The 19,931-nt window shown below is 43.7% G+C and overlaps 2 protein-coding genes across 2 annotated transcripts; both read left to right on the top strand.

The window, feature by feature from the left end:
- Positions 1-294: 294 nt before the first annotated feature.
- On the top strand, positions 295-7,138 carry LOC310788117 (volume-regulated anion channel subunit LRRC8D; the record flags this gene model as incomplete). The annotated part of the gene is made up of 5 exons (XM_083649620.1): positions 295-618; positions 1,884-2,489; positions 3,634-3,884; positions 5,477-5,851; positions 6,016-7,138. The coding sequence occupies 5 exons, from the start codon at positions 295-297 to the stop codon at positions 7,136-7,138; spliced, it is 2,679 nt and encodes an 892-aa protein (XP_083505746.1).
- A 2,520-nt stretch (positions 7,139-9,658) lies between these two features.
- Positions 9,659-19,752, top strand: ddx39ab (DEAD (Asp-Glu-Ala-Asp) box polypeptide 39Ab). The gene is made up of 10 exons (XM_083649622.1): positions 9,659-9,733; positions 11,170-11,386; positions 13,990-14,117; positions 14,488-14,764; positions 15,115-15,233; positions 15,453-15,584; positions 15,751-15,860; positions 16,098-16,242; positions 16,454-16,601; positions 19,005-19,752. Exons 2-10 carry the CDS (start codon positions 11,179-11,181, stop codon positions 19,019-19,021), a joined length of 1,284 nt encoding a protein of 427 aa, XP_083505748.1. The 5' UTR covers positions 9,659-9,733; positions 11,170-11,178; the 3' UTR covers positions 19,022-19,752.
- The last annotated feature ends 179 nt before the right edge of the window (positions 19,753-19,931 follow it).

Genomic DNA, 19,931 nt, shown 5'->3' with positions numbered 1-19,931 from the left:
ATTTCCATATATTTGCATATATTATCCTATTATGCGCTAAACCATGATGCAAAAGGAAACTTGAGAACATGAAGTGGTAAACAAGCAAAAAGGGCTTGTTTAACAGTTCAACGGCCTTATTAGCAGCCTGAGCATGCTCAGCTGAATCAGGCTGAGATGCAGTTGCTGCTTCTATTTACTTCTGTTTCTATCTCTCCTTTCAAACAGTCACATCAGTTGATGTGAGTAGACCCAGGCCTTCACTCATCTCTCAGTCATTTTTTACTGCCATCTTTACAGGAGCCAGAGGCCGCCATGTTTTCCCTGTCAGAGCTGGCATCTCTGAATGAGCCGCGTCAGAGCCGTTCCAAGCTGTTGAAGCCCTGGTGGGAAGTCTTCATGGACTACCTGGTGGTCCTGATGCTGATGGTATCTGTTCTGGCTGGCACCGTGCTGCTGTCCAGAGACCAGGTGGTGTGCCTCCCCCTGGATCCCACCCCCACCCCCAATACTAGCCAAAGTTACTCCAATTCCCAGGTTCCACACAGCAGCAGCAGCAGCCCAACCCAAAACCCTCAACCTCCAGCCCGGGGGAGACGTACCCACCTGGTCTATCAGCAGTACGTCTACATCAGCCAGGTAATGTTTTATAAGTGAGATACCAGCTGCAATCTAGTCGCCAGAATAACATTTTCTGCAAACGGATACGTACAACCTCAACGTACATTTGAAACAAAATGTCAGCATCTTATGTTAAAACGTCCACATTTTACATTTATGCAAACCTACAAGCTCAATGTAAATTTGAAACAAAACGGTGGTTCATTTGAAAACCTCAATTCAATTAAAAAAACACATTATTAGTCCCAAGGGGCAATTTAAGGCATGTAGCCTACACTGCAAACAAACGGTTCATTCATACACACCAAGAACAAAACAAGACAAAAAGACATACAAGCAAGGATCCCTGTATAGCTGGCCACAAATATATCCACCACACAGAGGTATACAGGAGTCAAGTCAATTGAATTTAGTCAACTCAAAGTGCACATTACACCTAGTTAAACAAAAGATTAAAAAGTGCATGTTATAGGCTACAAAATATATGTAAACTGACCATTCTGGCCTCTGGAATAAAACCAAACTTTTGTTTGCTTTACAAGCAGGGGGGTCCTGATGGCATTAGGCCAAAGCAAACAAAAAGGACATGTGTGGCGTCATTGATTATCTTATGTGTTTTCTTGAGCTCTTGTGCACTATTAAACTGTACTAGGGATCTTTGTGTTTTGCAAATAATTTTAGAGTTGAGGTTGACAACACCTGTTCACCTGTTCTTGTCCTTTTGACAGAGGGATGAGAACCAGCAGATAAATGAAAATGTTAAAATACTTTCAATAAAAGAGGAATCAAATGTTACCAGAATTACGGTCCTGCAGGAGCTGTGATATAATCAGAAAATAACTTTTAATTCCACTGTTTTCACGGCCACACTTGAGTATATGTATTTTAACATCCTGTCAAGTAAAATGAATTCATTCATTCATGGTTGAAATATAATTTGAACACACTGGGACACGAACATGGGCCTCCGGTGTGAATGGTAAGTGTTTACGCCCCCCATTCACCCCGACCACAATGCTCTACTGGCCCCCACACTATTTCAATAGCAGACTTTATAGCATTGATATACACGTATCTAGAAACATGATACGCAACGTATTTTCGTGTTCATGAACGTGATATTCTACGTATCCGTGGATTGCAGAAACGCATGTTTTATTCTGGCGACCAGGCTGGATACCAACGAGTTCTGTCCGTTCTGAACTCCCTCTGCCATTTCAAAAGATGCAGCAGAGCAGGTAAAACCACTAAAAGGTGTTGTTGGTGTGTTCACCTGTCTGTAGGTGTGCTACCATGAAGCTTTGCCTTGGTATTCCCGCTTCTTCCCCTACATGGCCCTACTGCAATCTCTAGTACTGCTAGCCAGCGGCAACTTCTGGTTCTACTTCCCCCTCACCTCTGCCCGCATAGAACACTTCCTGGCCATCTTGGGAAAGTGCTGCGAGTCGCCCTGGACGTCTCGTGCCCTGTCCCATGCCGCCCGGCAGGAGAACATCCACAACCAGCAAGAGGAGGGGCAGGAGGAGAGAGAACCACCCCAAGCTCCTCACCCTTCGTCTCCTCACCCTTCGTCTTTACCTGCAGTGCCCCGCACGAGACATTCGAGCTTGGACTCTGGCACAGACAGCCCCCTTTTGAAGAGGTCGGATAGCATGTCCACTGCTATCCCTCCCTCGCCATGCCCCTCCACACACTCCTGTGATGGCTCCGTGTCGTCTGTGTCCCTCGCCCCCCGGGTGTCTTTTCCCGCCTCCAGGTCCTCAGCGGTGCTTTACAGTCCCAGGCGGGTAGTCAACCTGGATAAGAGTGACGGGGAGCAGGCCAGGGCGCTGTTTGAGCGGGTCCGGAGATTTCGTTCCCACTGTGAAAGCTCAGATGTCATCTACAAGGTGAGAGGTCTACACGATGCAGTCTTTATTTGTATTGTGATGTCTACTGTTAAATGCTATCCTTAGGTTATGAAATCGTAGCCTCCAAAACCGTCCTAATCACGCGGGAGCACACATTCTGTTTGTCAGCCTGGACTTGGGGCAGTGGTGGCCCAATGGTTAGAGAAGCGAGCTTGTGACCGGAAGGTCATCGGTTCAATCCCTGGGACCGGCAGGATAAATCTGGGTGGGGAAAGTGAAAAGGCAGCGCTTGCCCCTCCCTCGTTACCACCACTGAGGTGCCCTTGAGCAAGGCCCTTAACCCCAACTGCTCCAGTGGAGCTGCTCAGTGGCCAGCAAATCAGGCTGTGGTTGTACTGGTCAGCTTCCAGGTGTCAATGTGAACAGGGCCCTCCTGAAAAAGACAGCATTGCTCTCTGTGAGACTCCCAGTGTATAAATAAAGGTAAAAAAAAAACAAAAAAACTTGCAGCCGCTCATAATATCAATTTCATCAGGTTCATCCAATCACCTGTCAGGTACTTTTTGAACGTACATGCCCTTTTCGAAACAGTTTTCCAAGAATGAGTTCCAGATGGTTCTGTCAACTTCTGTGTAAGAAACCATCTGGCAGCATCAGGTGGAAGCCCAGACTGATCCGTGGAGCGAAATGGAATGCGAGTTCATGTGATCAGGATGGTTTTACAGTTTTGAATTTCTGGGGTCACTAGAGTTTTGCAAGGTCAAAGTGGGGTCACAAGCCAAAAAAAGGTTGGGAACCCCTGTATTAGAATAATAAATAAAAGTGTTACGGGGGAAATCTACTAATCCACTATTGATAGATTCCTGCACCTTAAAAATGTTTAGATATTGTCTATAAAAATGTTAGAAATACTTTTTCGTGTTAGCAGCAAAAGTCTTCCAGTCTGTTCTTTTTTCTTTTTTTAATTAAGAGAAGGAAATGGCTTGTGTATTTTCGAAACATAGTAAGGTGAGAATGAATGTAAAGTCCACGTGTTTCAGTTTTTGGAGTAAAACTATGGAATAGCCTTAGTGATGAATTGAAACTGTGTAGCTCTCTCTATCTCAAGACGCAGGTAATAACAAGTTCATGTGTCTGGGTGGTTTAATACAAATTCATTCTCCGCCTCCCCCTTTTCCTTCAGGTCTACTTGGCTCAGACTATATTCAAATTGCTTCTCGTGACACTGATAGTGAGTTACACCACCCCTCTTCTGGACTCCATCTCCTTCACTCACACCTGTCACCCTGGGGAGCATGCCTTGGTGGGCTACAACACCTTTGAGTGTACCCACGCCCTCGCCTCCCTCCTACACAAGCTGCTGGTGGCCTACTTGACCCTGCTGGGGTTGTATGGCCTCCTCAACCTTTACACCCTCAGCTGGATTTTACACAGGTCAGAACCCACAGCAAGTGCATTTCATTTACACCTGTGTTACATTAATATTCTTCTTATATTCTGATGAGTTGCCAATTGTAAACTCATCCTTTTTATGTGTGTGGTTTGTGTAATCTTATTTCATAGTTGTCATGGGATGTTCTTTCATTTCATGTACAGGGATACTTGTGATGGTGCTGTGTGAAAACACATACAAACAGCATCTTGATTAAAACCTTCATTGGGGGACGTCCCGGTATGAATCCGACCTGTGGTCCTTTGTCGCATGTCATCCCCTCTCTCTTTCCCCACCTTGCCTGTCTGCCCACTGTCCTGTAGGATATCAAATATGGTCTCTATATCCTTACAACTAAAAACACAATGCAAGAAACTAAACTGTTGAACATACTTCAATTCAATTCAATTCAATTTATTGTTGTCCACAACGTGAAAATTTGTCTTTGGCTTCACAGGTTTGCTTGCACACATGAAAAGTACAGTACACAGACACAGTACACAGCACAGGAAATGATAGGGTACATAATACAACATACATGTATAACAAGACAACAGTACAACAACACATTACAGACAGCGATAACGGACATGGTTCTGATGTGGATGAGTCTGACGTTTATGAATTTAGCAGATTTATTGCGTTTGGTATGAAAGATTTTTTGTAGATGTTCTTGGTTGCTGCAGGAACTCTATAGCGTCGTCCCGAGGGCAGTTTTGTGAACTCATTAAAAAGGGGATGTACAGGGTCAGACACAATTAAAATACCTTAAATTTTCTTAAAATACCTAGTAAGGTATTGGTCTGTATTACTTATCAATTTATTTGCTGATCATTTCTGTAGATTAAACAGGCTATGATAGTTCAGACGGTCTTTAAAAACAGAAAAGCAGAGGCCACTTAGGCCAGATAATAAGATTAGAGTATAATGCTGACTGTGTTCTTGGTTGGCATTTGGCTATATTTTCCTTGATTCAATTCACAATTCATGGCTTGTTGCCAGACTCAATGCTGTCTGTTTTGTTAGTGCCAGTCATTAAGGTCAAAGCTGGTAAAGTATGCAGCTGAGCCTAGATGACTCCAGGACCATCGCTTAAGCCAGCATACTGAAAAGTCCAAGAAGGAATCCTGCTGGAATTAGTTTATGAACTCCACAGATAAGCAGTTTGGTTTTAAAGCTAAATGTTGCACTAGCTTGTGTATGCCTGGCTTAAAGGACATGTTAAACAAATAATATAGAGGTCAAAACTCATCGGAGTTCTTATGGGTTTTATTGATGCTTCCAAATCTTTTGATCGTGTTAAAGGGTAAGTTCACCTAAAAATAAAAACTCATTCATTATCTTCTCACACCCATGCCGATGGAAGGATGGGTGAAGTTTTTTAGTCACAACAATTGAAGTGGATGGCGACCAACTTTCAAATGTTAAAGGGAAAAAAGAAAAGGGGGGGGGGGTGCCAGGTTGACTTGAAAAGACATAACTTACACCGTTTTAGCTGAAATGTTACATCTTACAGGCCTACTTTAGAATTCCCAACAGCATACTTTCTCCTGACCATGTCATTTATCTATTTGTTGGTCTGTGCCCTTCGTAGCTCCCTACGTCAGTACTCCTTCCACGTGCTGAAGGAGTCGTGCTCCCTGAGAGATGTACCTGACCTGAGCAATGACCTGGCCTTTCTTTTGCACATGGCGGACCAGTACGACCCTTTGCTGGCCCAGCGTCTGTCCGTCTTTTTGTCGCCGGTCAGTGAGACCAGGCTGCTGGAGGAGAACCAGGAGAGGCATTGGGGGCCGGAGAAGCTGCGCTCCATGACTACTGACGGAGAGGGCCGGTCCAGACTGCAGCTGGTGGCCCTGCCTCGCCTGCCACCAGCCCTCTTCACCCTCAGCCAGCTTCAGGTCCTCAAACTGGAGTTCATCACAGATGCCAAGTTTACTGCACAGGTGGCCAATATGACCTCACTCAGGTGAGTTGTCTGGTGTTGTGTCCATGTTTTCATACATTGAATCTTGAATTTGGGGGGATTGAAAGTGTACACATTTTTATGAAAATACACACTGCGATGTTTATCCACGTTTACATTTTGTTTCTGTATGCACTTCACTGTCCTATTCAATATCATTCCAACAGGGAGCTCCACCTCTGCCACTGCCCTGCATCTGTGGATCTTGGTGCCCTTGGAGTCCTCCAGGAACGTCTGGAGGCTCTCCACCTGACCTTCAACCAGGCAGCAGACATCCCCGCCTGGGTCTACTCCCTTCGCGGCCTGCACGAGCTCCACCTCTCTGGCCGCCTGGACTATGAGGGTGGGGTGGGCCGTGGTTGGACACTGGGGAGCCTCCGCCAGTTACGTCACCTCCGCGTGCTGGCGGTTCGAGGAATGTTACAGCGGGTCCCTGGGGAACTGTACGAGGTGGCAGGCAGCCTGGTGAGGCTGGAGATCCACAATGAGGGCTCCAGGCTGCTTGTATTGACGGGCCTGAGGCGGCTGGCCGGCCTGAGAGAGCTGCAGCTACAGGCCTGCCAGCTAGAGCGCCTGCCCTCTGCCCTATTGGCTCTGACCAACCTGCGGACACTGGACCTGCAGCACAATAACTTGAGAACCCTGGAGGAACTGCTTAGTCTGGCTCATCTCAGACATCTTTCTTGCCTTAGACTTGCCTATAACCGTGTGCTGGTTCTTCCGGCCAGTGTTGGTGTACTGCGAGGCCTAGAGCTTCTAGATCTGGCCAACAATCACCTCCAGGACCTTCCTGCAGCCCTCTTCACTCTTCACCGCCTTCGTAGGCTCCTACTGGCTGACAACCTGCTAGAGGAGCTGCCTGCAGAGGTAAAGGCGCTACAGCAGCTCACAGAGCTGGATCTCAGTGGGAACAGGCTGGAGACTCTGCCCCCAGAGCTCTTCAGTAGTTGTTTAGGGCTGCACATCCTAAATGTGGCTCACAACACTCTTAGTTCATTGCCCGCGGGGATTGGGGCTTTGACACAGCTGTCGAGGCTGGACCTGCGCGGTAACAGTCTGCAGGAGCTCCCTGCCGAGTTGGGCTACTGCTCAGGGCTGCACGGAGGTGGTCTTCTGGTGGAAGACTGCCTGTTTCATTCTTTGCCTTGCCACGTGAGGGACATCCTGACCCATTCTTGCTCCCCCTCTGGTAAATCCTCAGAGTCACAATCCCGGCCAGAGTCTGACAGTTTCCCACACTTCTCTGCTACACAGTGGAGCTTTTCTTCTGCTATGGAGTCACGGATATAGAGCTGCTGTATAAAAGCTAACCAACAATAACACTCTACTAACACTGACTGTTATGGTTATGTTTACACTTTGTATATTGCTATCCTTTTAATATGTTTAACGTCAGATCTACTTTTTACTACCTCTTTGTATTAACTATTCTTTTAGAATGTGGGGCACATTGCTCAAGTGCTGGTTTTCCTCTCATTATATAAGGAGTGTTTTACCTCAGTGTGAGGCTCATTGACTTGTGTCTTTAAATTGAAAATCAATCTGGCATCAATGGAACGTTTGAAGCCTCACAACACTCCTGTGCTGTTGAAGTAAATTGCTGTTAGCTTGGAAAAAAAACAACTTGAGTAAGCATAAGCAAGCGAGCAGACTGAACTAAATCTGCAGCCAAACTGAGGAGCTTTTGCTTTCATCCTAAAAGGGCCTCCATTCATTCACAAAAGAGCTGAGTCAGACACTAAAACAGGCTCTGGAAGAGAGCTGTATGGGGGCGTATGAATGAATACATCTACTGCATTGGGTTGGATGTTGAGAAATGGTTTGTCATGTAATCTTGAACACTTTAGAGATTCCGCTTAGCAAACATTTGAGCATATCCAAATAACATTTTCAAGATTGTAGATGCATGTGATGTGACTACTGACTATACTGTCTCAGCCTTTGTCAATAGTGGAGGGACCCAGACTCCAATGCAGAGTTGTCATTCAAACTGCAGGCTTCCGTGCCACTGTGGATTTTCCTGACTGAGACGACAATTAATCTTAAACAATTAAAGATAATTTAAAGAACAATGCAAGCTGGATGTCCAATTAATGAATTATTAATTGTTTTTAACTGTTTATATCTGTGATGACCGATGAGTCTGCTATACTGTATATGCAAAAACAAAAAAGTAGTCTACTTTTGAATGCTAGCCTGAATAAACGGAATAAAATAAACTTTTTTGGACAAGTAAACTGAAGTGAAATTATGCAATAGGCCATTTTAATTAGCCTATGATGATGATGATGATGTTGATGATTCAAGCTGCTTTTTTCTTAACACCTAAGAAGGTCAAAAAAGTTCCTTTTTTAATTAGGCTATGTGTGTGTTTTATTGTTGTTGGAGGTGTGAGGTTTAACCTTGCAAGCAAGCTGGATTCTGTTAGGTGTGTGAGGTGTGTGAGATTCACAGACTACACAGGTGTGTGTGTGTGTGTGTGTGTGTGTGTGTGTGTGTGCGTGCGTGTGTGTGCGTGCGTGCGCGTGCGTGCGTGTGTGTGTGTGTGTGTGTGTGTCAGTCTCAGCGTTGCCAGGTGTACGATAATTATCGTATTTGTACGATAATTTCGCCTTCTGTACGATGTACGATCGATAATGCCAAAATTCCCAGAAAGTACGATAATTTGATCATTTTGTGACAGTTGTAATCAATATACTAATATGGATCCTATGTTTGTTTATACACGTCTTCTCACAACTCTTTGCAGTCAATCAATCATGCATTCCCCTAGGACAGGGGTTCCCAAACTTTTCCGTCCAAGTACCACTACATACCAAACCAAATTTCCCAGGGACCACTTCCACTGCGTATACCAACCCCCCCCCCCTAAAATAAAATTAGCTGATGTAATCATGCAATAGCAGCAGAAAGGCTAAATGCCAATATAAGGCTATACTAGCTGGTTCAAAACGGACACACACACACACACACACACACACACACACGCACACACCTGCCAACATTAGGCTGTGAAAAAGAGGTCCCCTTCATCAGTGATGGCACTTTAGCAATTGTGATGTCATCAGTGATGTCACTCGAGCAATTGTGATGTCATCAGTGATGTCATAAATCAATTGTGATGTCATCAGTGATGTCATAAATCAATTGTGATGTCATCAGTGATGTCATAAATCAATTGTGATGTCATCAGTGATTCCATTTGAGCAATTGTGATGTCATCAGTGATGTCATAAATCAATTGTGATGTCATCAGTGATGTCATAAATTATTCCTGGCTGAGGCTATATAAGTGGTGAAGCACGGCCAGAAAGCCATTAACAGAAGAAGAAGAGGTGGAAGACGGCCACTGCTCGCGTACGATAATTTCCCTCCAAAAACGATCATTTTGACCCTCAGGTACGATAACTCAACATTTCCCACCTGGCAACACTGGTCAGTCTGTAGGCTACCTGTCCATGAAAGATGATGTGTGTGTGTGTGTGTGTGTGTGTGTGTGTGTGTGTGTGTGTGTGTGTGTGTGTGTGTGTGTGTGTGTGTGTACGTGCGCGTGCGCGCGTGTGTGTGCGTGCGTGCGTGCGTGCGTGCAAATAAAAAACATCTTACCTATTCCAGTCAGGCGACTCACAATTTCATTCTATTGTCAATAGTAGCCTAAATTAATAATACATCCCGCGTCTTTCAGCTGCTGTTAGCAGGTATAATGATTGGCGGGCTGTTTGTCCAACCCTGAGTCGTTTCTTGCGATGGACCTCTGAATCCACCAATCACGTCAATGCATTTATCGGAGGCGTTACTTCCTTATTAAACCAACTGGGCCTCCCCGTCCCATGCGGTTTTGAGTCTTTTGCTGTCTTGCTCAGGTTGAGTTGTAACATCGTGAAGGTAAGAATTAAATATTATTCTGTCTGTAAAGGGACCAGGCAGCTTATACAACTATATTTTTTGAACTGGTGACTGAGGATGATTCCCCCCCTTGAAGAGTAGCTAAGATCTCTGATAAACGGATTTCATTGTTTGCTTTAGAATGCCATCCATTGCGCCAGCTAGCCTAGCGTTAGCATTAGCTCTTTTGATAGCCTTGCTAACTTTAGCTAGCAGACCGACCCACCAACCTACCGGTAACGTTATCTCACGTTTCTGAATGTTCAGATATGTGTGTCTATTATGTTTTCCACGCATTGCAATCTTAATACTCGTTGATATAATGTGTGGTGTGTGTGGTCCAGCTGACTGGTCAGCTAACAGGACAACTAGCATGTTAGCTAGCCATGTTAGCAATATTATGCAACCTAGCTAACCTACTAGACGGCCAAGAAGAGGCTAACGTTAACCCTGGAGTGTCTATTTAGCTCCCAGTCACGTTAACTATCTCGGGTGTTTTCTGTGTGTGTAAACTGTCCTCTAAGTTAGTTTTGATTTATTTAATTGATTCGACAAGTTAAAAAATACAATACACCAACAAGCATACAGTATAAAACAATGAATCATTCACGATATCACAATACAGTCGCCAAACTTATTTCCATTGTGGTCCTGTACAATTTCCACAAAGTCCACAATTTAGTTACTGCTGACAGTAAACATTATACTGTACATTATGTGCGTTTTGGATTATCTAGCTTTCTCGCCCAGTGGAGCCTGCATTTCACAAAGGAGTGATTGCACACAGTCAAGATTCAAGATGTATTAAGTGTCCCAAAAGGGCAAATTGGATTGCAAAAAGCGTAGTACAAACTAAGTACATACATAAAAACAGATAAGACAATAAAGACATTATAAAAACAGTCTAGAGCAGCAGTTTAAAGTGCAACACAACAGTTAAAGTGCAAATGACAACAGTAGCAACGATCTAAAGTGCACAGTAGAGATATAAAGTGCATGGTAACAAAGTGCAGTGTGGCGAGTGACTGCCTTCACTCTCAGCATCACATTTATATCACAAGAAAGCTACAATGTATCATTGTATTAACGCACAAAGGAAAACCACGGTCCAGACCAAAGGGCAGACAAAGTATATAATACAGATATACTGTACTGTACCCCTAAGAATAAATAAAGATAAAAGGGGTTCACAACAATGCTGATATAAACATTGAATCCTTTTAGTCTAGCACAAACGGAATATTATAGCTGATTATACTTATCCTGCTTAGTTATACTACTGCTGTAGGATGGTGGAGCAAATGGCCACAACAGGTGTGTTTAGCCAGCTGCTCTCCATTATGTGACCCCAAAGAGGAGGGATTGCTGCCTTGCTAATTATCAACTGACACAGATAAACAAACTAAACCCGTAACTTATTGTCTCCTCTCTTCCAGACAGACATAATGGCTGAGAATGACGGTGACAATGATCTGCTGGATTATGAAGAAGACGAGGAGCCTCAGGGAGCCCCTGAGACTGCAGCCCCCACAGGGAAGAAGGAGGTGAAGGGGTCCTACGTCTCCATCCACAGCTCTGGATTCAGAGATTTCCTACTCAAACCCGAGCTGCTCCGCGCCATTGTCGACTGTGGTTTTGAGCATCCGTCTGAAGGTGAAGGGCATTTGATTATATGCGGTCGTCTTCATTCATTGTAATTATGCTCTTGCCAATTACGATGGCAAATTGTGTGGTGGTGGGAGGTGTGTTTCTGTTTGTCTGATCATTTCATTAGGGTATTTTTGTTGTGCACAATCAATTAATCTTCCAAGAGAACCAAGGGGGGTGATGGCAGTTGGCCTTTCAGCCAATAGTGTAACTGTAAAGAGTTTGCTTGTCCCATTCAGTGTAGTCCATAATGATTATAGTAAGTGGGAATGACACAACGTAAGCTATATTGTACAACAGCTTTTTGCAGTATAGGCATGTTAAAGCAAATGGCTGGTATTTTATAATGCATTGCTTACGGTCAACAAATCCTATTGTTGATATAACAAAATCAACAATGCGTTGCTGTACTCCCATTACTTTCTGACATCCCACATACTGTTTTTAGCTTTCAACCCGGAAGTCATTGGCTCCAACTGTAAGCTAAAAGCCTTGAAATACAGCTCATAAATACATAGTTTACATTTTAAAAATTGCTAACTGTAACCATGAACTGTTGTAGTTATTACCAAATCAAATTAAAATGGGAACAAATTCTTCATTGCTCTTAATATGCCGGGACTATTTTCGGTGCTATGGAACTACTTTCCAGAGACCTCAAACGTGTTTACATCCAGCTTATTACAGGGTTCCCACTTCCCACGGTCATGGAAAACCTGGAAAAGTCATGCAACTTTAAAATTTCATCTCATTTTCAGTCTTGGAATTACTGTAGTAGAATCCTTGGAACGTTTTGGAAAAGGCGTGGAATTTTGTTGTTTTGTTATGTGTGTGTAATTGTTACTACACTGGACAAATACGACACACCTCTTTCTATTGGATTTGAGTGCTTTGCTCGTATTTTTACATTAACATTTTTATGGAAAATTGTTTTATTTCAATGGCTTCCATGTAATGTGATACAGGAACTCTAATGCACTAAAATCCAAAGAGATGTCATAGTTTCTGGCATTGATTCAGAGTCACCGCATCACATTATTTCTATTATGGGTCCTTGAAAAGTTATGAAATTGTATCCATAAAAATGTGTGGGAACCTTGTTATTACTGTAAGTAGTTTGAGGAAAAAGTCTGCTGGCCTGGTGCATCACGACGATGAAATATGTTGCCCGAGCAACAGCATGGCTCTCTTAGATGTGTTTTTACCATAATCATTTTTAATACAATGGAGTTCTGTGGCTGCTGACATGGCTGCATTGGGCAGCGGCTACATGGACAAGATTTGTTAGCAAAAAATCATCATCATCATCATTGCTGATTTAGGATTTGTTGATGGTAAACCAACGCATTAAAACAGTGATTCCCAAACAGGGCTACTTGAGCAGCTTGCAGGGGATACTTGGAAAGATTGGGGATTACAATTTATTTCCAAAATGCAAAAAATATATATTGCTAAAATGGTAAATGCGCATCACAAACTAGTTCTCCCTTGCCCCCCCCCCCCCCCAGGCAGGCAGGCAGGCAGGCAGGTGTCAACTTTACACTACTGCGTGCAAAACAACTAGCTAGCAAATATAGATAGATGTCTCAAAAACGTCCAGTTCTTGTCACTCCAGATTCAGGTTTAGGGGAGCCCGGTGACCAAAGGAAAAAACAGGCCAAGCCCAAACGCCAGCACTTCAGTGAAATGTATTTTGTGTGGATTTTCACATCTGCAAATTAAACTAAGTTATAGAACAAATTTAGGAGAATCATCAACACTCATGAACGAAGGAGTACTATAGAGTCGAGCCAAAGTGAACATCACTTCCTGTTTGAATTGTGTCACGGGAGTACACACGTCATGTTTGTCAATGTAAAAGGTAACTCTGCAAGTCGAGAAAGTCGCAGTTTGTGTTAAAACTGTGGCACTATAAGTTATAAATCAGACAGACTGACGTGATGAAGTGACGTCTCTCCCACCAGTCCATTGTTGTTGATGGTGTGGTGTATGTGCGTCATGAGATGTAGTTGATTCACAAAACGAAACCTTACGTTTCAGGACAAACTGCGACTTTCTTGACATCCATAGTTATCTTTTAAATTTACAAAATTTAACATGTGTACGCCATGGCACAATTCAAACGGGATCAAAAAAAGTAACGTCTGTCTCCGTTCACAACCGCTGTATTTTTTCTGACGCTGGGACAGGGAGAAAGGCAGGAAGTGACGTTCACTTTGGCTCTCTATAGGCATGGCAAAACAGCTCAAGGGGTATATAAGAAATCCTTTTAATAAGTTTTTTCCGTTGGCACTTTTGGTCACACGGGGTCAAACCATGACACGCTGATTTGGTTCCATTACCAGTTTAATCGCGCAGATTTGTGCCGAGCCGCCATCTACGGACTCAGGCCAAAGTGCTCTGGCATCATCAGTTAAAAACACCTTTAAAGCAGTAGCCCTGTTGTAACGGAGATGCAAATCCCTGCCCCGCTGGGCTGACACACCAAGCCAAGCCAGACCAGCCCGTGTGTGTGTGTGTGTGTGTGTGTGTGTGTGTGTGTGTGTGTGTGTGTGGAAAAATGCCTATAACTCACTGACTGAATTCTGTTCTTTGCCGTTGTTCTACAGTCCAGCATGAGTGCATCCCCCAGGCTATCCTGGGCATGGACATCCTCTGCCAAGCCAAATCTGGTATGGGGAAGACGGCTGTGTTTGTGTTGGCCACACTGCAGCAGATCGAGCCTGTTGATGGACAGGTTGGTACACAAACACGTCGTCTGTGCATTGATTAAGGTCGAGGCAGCATTGGCAGAAATTAGGGCTGAACAATTAATTGAAATTTAGTTGAAATTACAATGTGGCTTTCGTGACTATGCATACTAATTCTTGCCATAATCATCTGAAAGGTGTATTGAAGAAGAAAGTAGAAAAGACCGTCCACATGTTTTGTAATCCTCCTGTACTTAGTTAGCACAGAGGAAGTGTCCTTAAAAATTAATGTCACTATATACTGGAGTTGCATGAAGAACAAGAAGAAATTGTTGGTGTAATCCAAGTCAAATAAGTATGTATGTTCAGTAGAATCAGATGCCCATTTAAATGTCTACTGGACATCTTTTCCCGCAGGTATCCGTATTAGTCATGTGCCACACACGAGAGCTGGCCTTCCAGATCAGCAAAGAGTACGAGCGTTTCTCCAAGTACATGCCCACGGTGAAGGCAGCGGTGTTCTTTGGCGGCCTGGCCATCAAGAAAGACGAGGACGTCTTGAAGAAGAACTGCCCTCACATTGTTGTCGGAACGCCAGGACGCATCCTCGCCCTGATTCGGAACAAGACCCTCAATCTGAAGAACGTCAAGCACTTTGTCCTGGATGAGTGTGACAAGATGTTGGAGGCACTAGGTGTGTTCATGTGTCTAACATTATTGGTCTTTCTTTCTCCTTGGTGAAACTGTTGTCTATCATATTCTTGGTAGTCTTAATTATTTATGCAGCTGTGATTTCACTCTCATGTTTTCTCTTTAGATTTTATTCGACAATCAACAGAACATTAATCAATAACTTTGACAGTTGATAAATTGTAATTTTCTCCAGTAAAATGCCAACCATTTCCTGTAACAGCTTCTCAAGTGCTAAGATATTGTAGAAAATATATTGTAACATGTTAGAAAATGAACACGTCTGGGTTTCTTAGCTGCTGGACAGACTAAATAAGCATTTTGCTGATCTTGCTATCTCTCCTCCTGTTGCAGACATGAGGCGTGATGTACAGGACATCTTCAGGCTCACACCACATGAGAAGCAGTGCATGATGTTTAGCGCCACGCTGAGCAAGGAAATCCGGCCAGTTTGCAGAAAATTTATGCAGGATGTGAGTAAATGTTGGGGGGCTGTTGAGTTGGTCTGCCAAAGATACTTGAAAATACAGAGGAAGACATCACCCCTTAAAAAAAATGAAAGGCAATTGTTGCACTGAAATACACTTGAATCTTGGGTGATTCTCGCCATTTTGCTATTATTGCTAGAACCTCCCATAATAAACGACCAGCTCTCATGTGGAGGTGACCTAACCCACTCTCGTCTCCTGTAGCCCATGGAAGTATTTGTGGATGACGAGACCAAACTTACACTCCACGGCTTGCAACAGTACTACTGCAAACTGAAGGACAGTGAGAAGAACCGCAAGCTGTTCGACCTGCTTGACGTGTTGGAGTTTAACCAGGTAAACTGACAAAACAATTAAATTGCCCCAGTATCACTTGGCATCTAGGTTTACTTTTTTTTTTTTTTAGAACTATAGTGTCTAATATACAAGTAGATATAGCAGGTCTAGTCCTGTACCATACAGCCCCAGCAGCAATATTGCAATGTTTCCACTTGGCCTCTAGGTGGTGATCTTCGTCAAGTCAGTCCAGCGCTGTGTGGCTCTGTCCCAGCTTCTGGTGGAACAGAATTTCCCTGCCATCGCCATCCACAGGGGAATGGCTCAGGAGGAGAGGTGAGTCCTGCGTACACACATTTTCCTCTCGCATACCGACACATGTATGCCTCCACTCATAAACACATACTCTATTGAGCTCCAAATGCTAAGTATGTTTATGGAGCATGAGGCCTCATCAATTAACTCAACACATCATTGCCTTCAAAGGACTTCCAGTCCAGTGATTCCTATAGCAGCTGTGTTGATAATCTCCCCGGCTCTCTCTCTCCTCCCTGCTGCCGCCCCCCTCCCCAGGCTCTCTCGCTATCAGCAGTTCAAAGATTTCCAAAGGCGGATCTTGGTGGCCACCAACCTGTTTGGCCGAGGGATGGACATCGAGCGGGTCAACATCGTCTTCAACTACGACATGCCAGAAGATTCTGACACCTATTTGCACAGGGTGAGAACTGCATTGGCGAACGACGGCACCTGCTCTGATTTTTTACACCCGGTTCTTCTGTGTGTCAATCAACCACAGCAATGTTCTGGGAAGTTTGGTTGACAGAAGCGCTAGTCTCGGAATAGTTTACTGGCGTGCCATGGCCTTGAGCGATTGTCATCTAATTATTCCCGGCGTGAATTTGTTGTTTGTTTGTCTCCTCGCCCTTCAGGTCGCCCGTGCTGGTAGGTTTGGGACAAAAGGCCTGGCCGTAACCTTTGTGTCTGACGAGACCGACGCCAAGACTCTGAACGATGTGCAGGACCGCTTTGAGGTCAATGTGGCCGAGCTTCCAGAGGAGATTGACATCTCCACCTACAGTAAGTCTTTCGTTTCTGTCTGAATGCATGCTCAAGACCACTGATACTTGATGTCTTTAAATGGATAGTTTGGGTTATTTGATGTGGGGTCGTATGTGGGTACTACTTATCGATAGTCAGTGTATTACCTACAGTAGACTGCGGTCGGTGCGCTCCGTTTGAAGAAGCAGAGAGTAGTACCGGTGTCGGTGCAAAAATCGTTCAGCTCGGGCAGGCATTTGATTGGCTGTACGTCGGGGACGTGGTGGGATTAACGTGGGCAAAATGGCTGACAGCTTTAGATTAGCTAATAAACTAATGCTAAGCTACTGATGTTGTCGGACAGGACAGATGGACATTAAAAATATTAGTTAGGGGTTAGGGTTAGACCCCGTTGTGGACTCCGAGCACTTCCGGTAGGGCGAACAGATTCTGTAAGCCGAGTAGACCATGTACCTCCACCGGCATATCCTGATATGAATAACACTCAATTGTCAACTCATTACTCATTTCCATCTTCTAGTCTGAGATTGCCCCGTCTAAGGGAATTCCATTTTCCCTAACAATCACTGGAGACAAACGTATATAATAAATAAATTAAGTGAATAAATGCCTTCAAAGCAGAGTGCCGTTCGGATTTCAGAGTAAGTGGTACATAGCTTTTAATCGTTTTGAAACCGCCTCGATAGCAGCGTCTATGGCGGCCACCATTGTTATTACTCCTCTGCGCACTTGTCAACGGTGTTAGTCCTGCCTGTTGCGATGTTCATTGACGCATGTACTGCTGTGACTGGGGTCAGCAGCAAAACATTTTTTCGCCACCTAAAACAAACCGACCTAAACAAATCAGTATCAGTTTAAGTCAGTGTGTGTAGTATATTAACAACTTTTTCCAGCACTTTACCTTGCCGTCAAACAGCTCTTTCCTTTGGCACGACATCTTCTCAACAGTAGAACTTCCATATTCCTACGCATGCCACACACTATTACGCCACAGCTCGTCATTTGGTTCAGAAACATGGTGTTGTGGCGTAATACAGTACGCGGCATGTGTAGGAATACGGAGGTTCTACGGCTGAGAAGATGTGGTGCCAAAGGAAAGGGCTGTTTGACGGCAAGGGAAAGCACTGAAAATGTATTATAGCGTACAAAGTTTACAAACTGATATTGATTTGTTGAGGTCTTTAAGGTGGCTAAAATACATTTAGCTGCTGACCCTTCTCACAGCAGTACATTGCTTTGCTTCTGTGCCACGGCTACCCTCTGCTTCCAAACTGAGCGCAGTCTACTGTAGGTAATACACTGACTATCCATATGAAGTACCCCATACAACCACACGTCAAATCTAGGGCTGCACGATATGAGGAAAAGCTGCGATGTGCGATAACACCGTTCAATATTGCGATGACGATATGACCTGCGATAAATAAATAAATGCTATAAACAAAAATATTAATGGGTGGGGGTTCTCCGATCCAGCTATGCCACGATCCGATCCGATTCCGATTCCTGGGGTCACGATCAGATTCCAGAATCGATTCTCGATTCCAACGATTCTCGATTCCTGTGTTGAGGGTCATACGAACAAAAATGCACTCTTGAAGCTAAAAAAAATCCAAAACCAACAAGTTAATTATTTACATTTTTACTTCAATGTAGAACAGTCATTTCTTACACATGAGATTACTTTTAGCCTTTTAGTCATAACGATTATTGAAAGATATTCCATATTCCAGACTGAAATGTTATAACAGAAGTGGAGTATTGGCCAGAATGACATGAACATTTGGACACTTTCTTATTCAGCCGGTATCTTGCATGTTGCGTTCAGGTGCACTGTAAAAAAAAAAAAAAAAAAAAATGTATTGCGATAACACGTGACTTTTGCGATGTGTTCATCGCGCATTTTCATATCGCGATGATGAAAATACGATTAATCGTGCAGCCCTAGTCAAATCATCCAAACCATCCCTTGAATGAAGCCGGCCTGATGCTTTCTGCTACACGTCTTAACTCCCGAGTGTGTTTGATGGGCTTTATGAAGGCTTGTTGGCATGGATATTTAATATGTGGATTAAAGCCACTTTAGTGTCATCACAACACTGCACTTTCACATGTTCTCGATGCAGAGTATCCATTCACCGCTAATTGCTTGTACTCATGTACTGCTTGTGGGATCTTGCCTGCTTATGCTTGCCCTCCAGACAATTAGCCTCTTGGCATAATCTTGGCAACAAGAGGCAACAGTTGATACTGCCGCGGAACTGTAGAGGTCTTGGCAAATGGAAACTATCCTTAGATGTTTAACCTTAGATGTTTAACCTATCGGTGAAAACTTGGTATGCTCAGCTGTTGCTCAAAGTGACGGCAGCGATCTCATAATGAATGCTCGACTCACGTCTCTCCTCCTCTGTTCCTCTGTAGTCGAGCAGTCCAGATGAGTACTCGAGCCAAGCAGACGTCTCCGCTCCGTGGATCCCTTTTGTGTCTTGTATTTGGAAGTAAACCAACTTTGCTGTTTATTTCAAAGCTCTGCTCCTTGAATATGTTCACCAAACATTTTTATTTTAATGTCTGGGGGAGGGGGGACGGGGTACGGGTTGGCTGGTTTTAATTTGTCTTTTACTGTGGTTTTTTGTTCAATGAAATTAAAACTTTTTATAAAATGCCAGTAGGCTGTTGTGGTCTCTTGTGAGGCTGTTGCCTTCTTTATCATAGTTGACATGATCACAGTAAGACTCTACGTAAGAAAGTGTTCAGAGTAGTAGTTCTGAGGATCATGTAAAACAAAACAAATTCTGGTTTTTGCACACTAGAACCAAAATCATGTTCAAAGTATACCTTTTTTTCTTAGTGCAATTTTATAGTTGAAAAAGTAAGATGAGTGGGCAAAAGTGTTTTTTAGCCGTTTTTTTTAAAATGGGAAGTGATTTTACTGCACTAGTTGATTTAATTTTTATTTCCATAACAAATGGTCCAGCAGCTGTTCCTGTAGAGAAAAGATTTTGCATCACATGGCAGCTCTCTTGCCACTTGGATACTACAATACACAATGTCCAAGAGGACTCTTAATGATAACCCTTTGTAAAAGTAAGTCTACTGTTCACTGTATTCACTTGATTGATGCTCCGTTTGTATCTCAACCTTGTTTTGAAATAAAACTACACACAACTACAAACCAGTGTCATTAAAATGGATGCCTGTGTTGCAAGCCAAGAAAGGCACCAACAGTTGCTACTACTATATTAACAATGGCGGTTTGAGTGTCAGTGGAATCCTTCCATTGGGTAATCCTACCAAATCGAAAAGATCCTTGAAAGGTCCTTGAAAGTTTGTGAATTGGAAAAACAA

This window comes from Poromitra crassiceps, assembly GCF_964638095.1.
Source record: "Poromitra crassiceps genome assembly, chromosome: 13".
NCBI classification, from domain to species: Eukaryota; Metazoa; Chordata; class Actinopteri; order Beryciformes; family Melamphaidae; genus Poromitra; species Poromitra crassiceps.
This window is presented reverse-complemented; position numbering and strand designations above follow the sequence as displayed.

Bases quoted from the DNA above. Each gene is read 5' to 3' on its own strand.
- ddx39ab (XM_083649622.1), top strand. From the start codon at position 11,179: ATGGCTGAGAATGACGGTGACAATGATCTGCTGGATTATGAAGAAGAC. The intron at 11,387-13,989 runs GTGAAGGGCATT...GTTGTTCTACAG, and splicing joins TTTTGAGCATCCGTCTGAAG to TCCAGCATGAGTGCATCCCC. The intron at 15,861-16,097 runs GTGAGTCCTGCG...CCCCCTCCCCAG, and splicing joins GGAATGGCTCAGGAGGAGAG to GCTCTCTCGCTATCAGCAGT.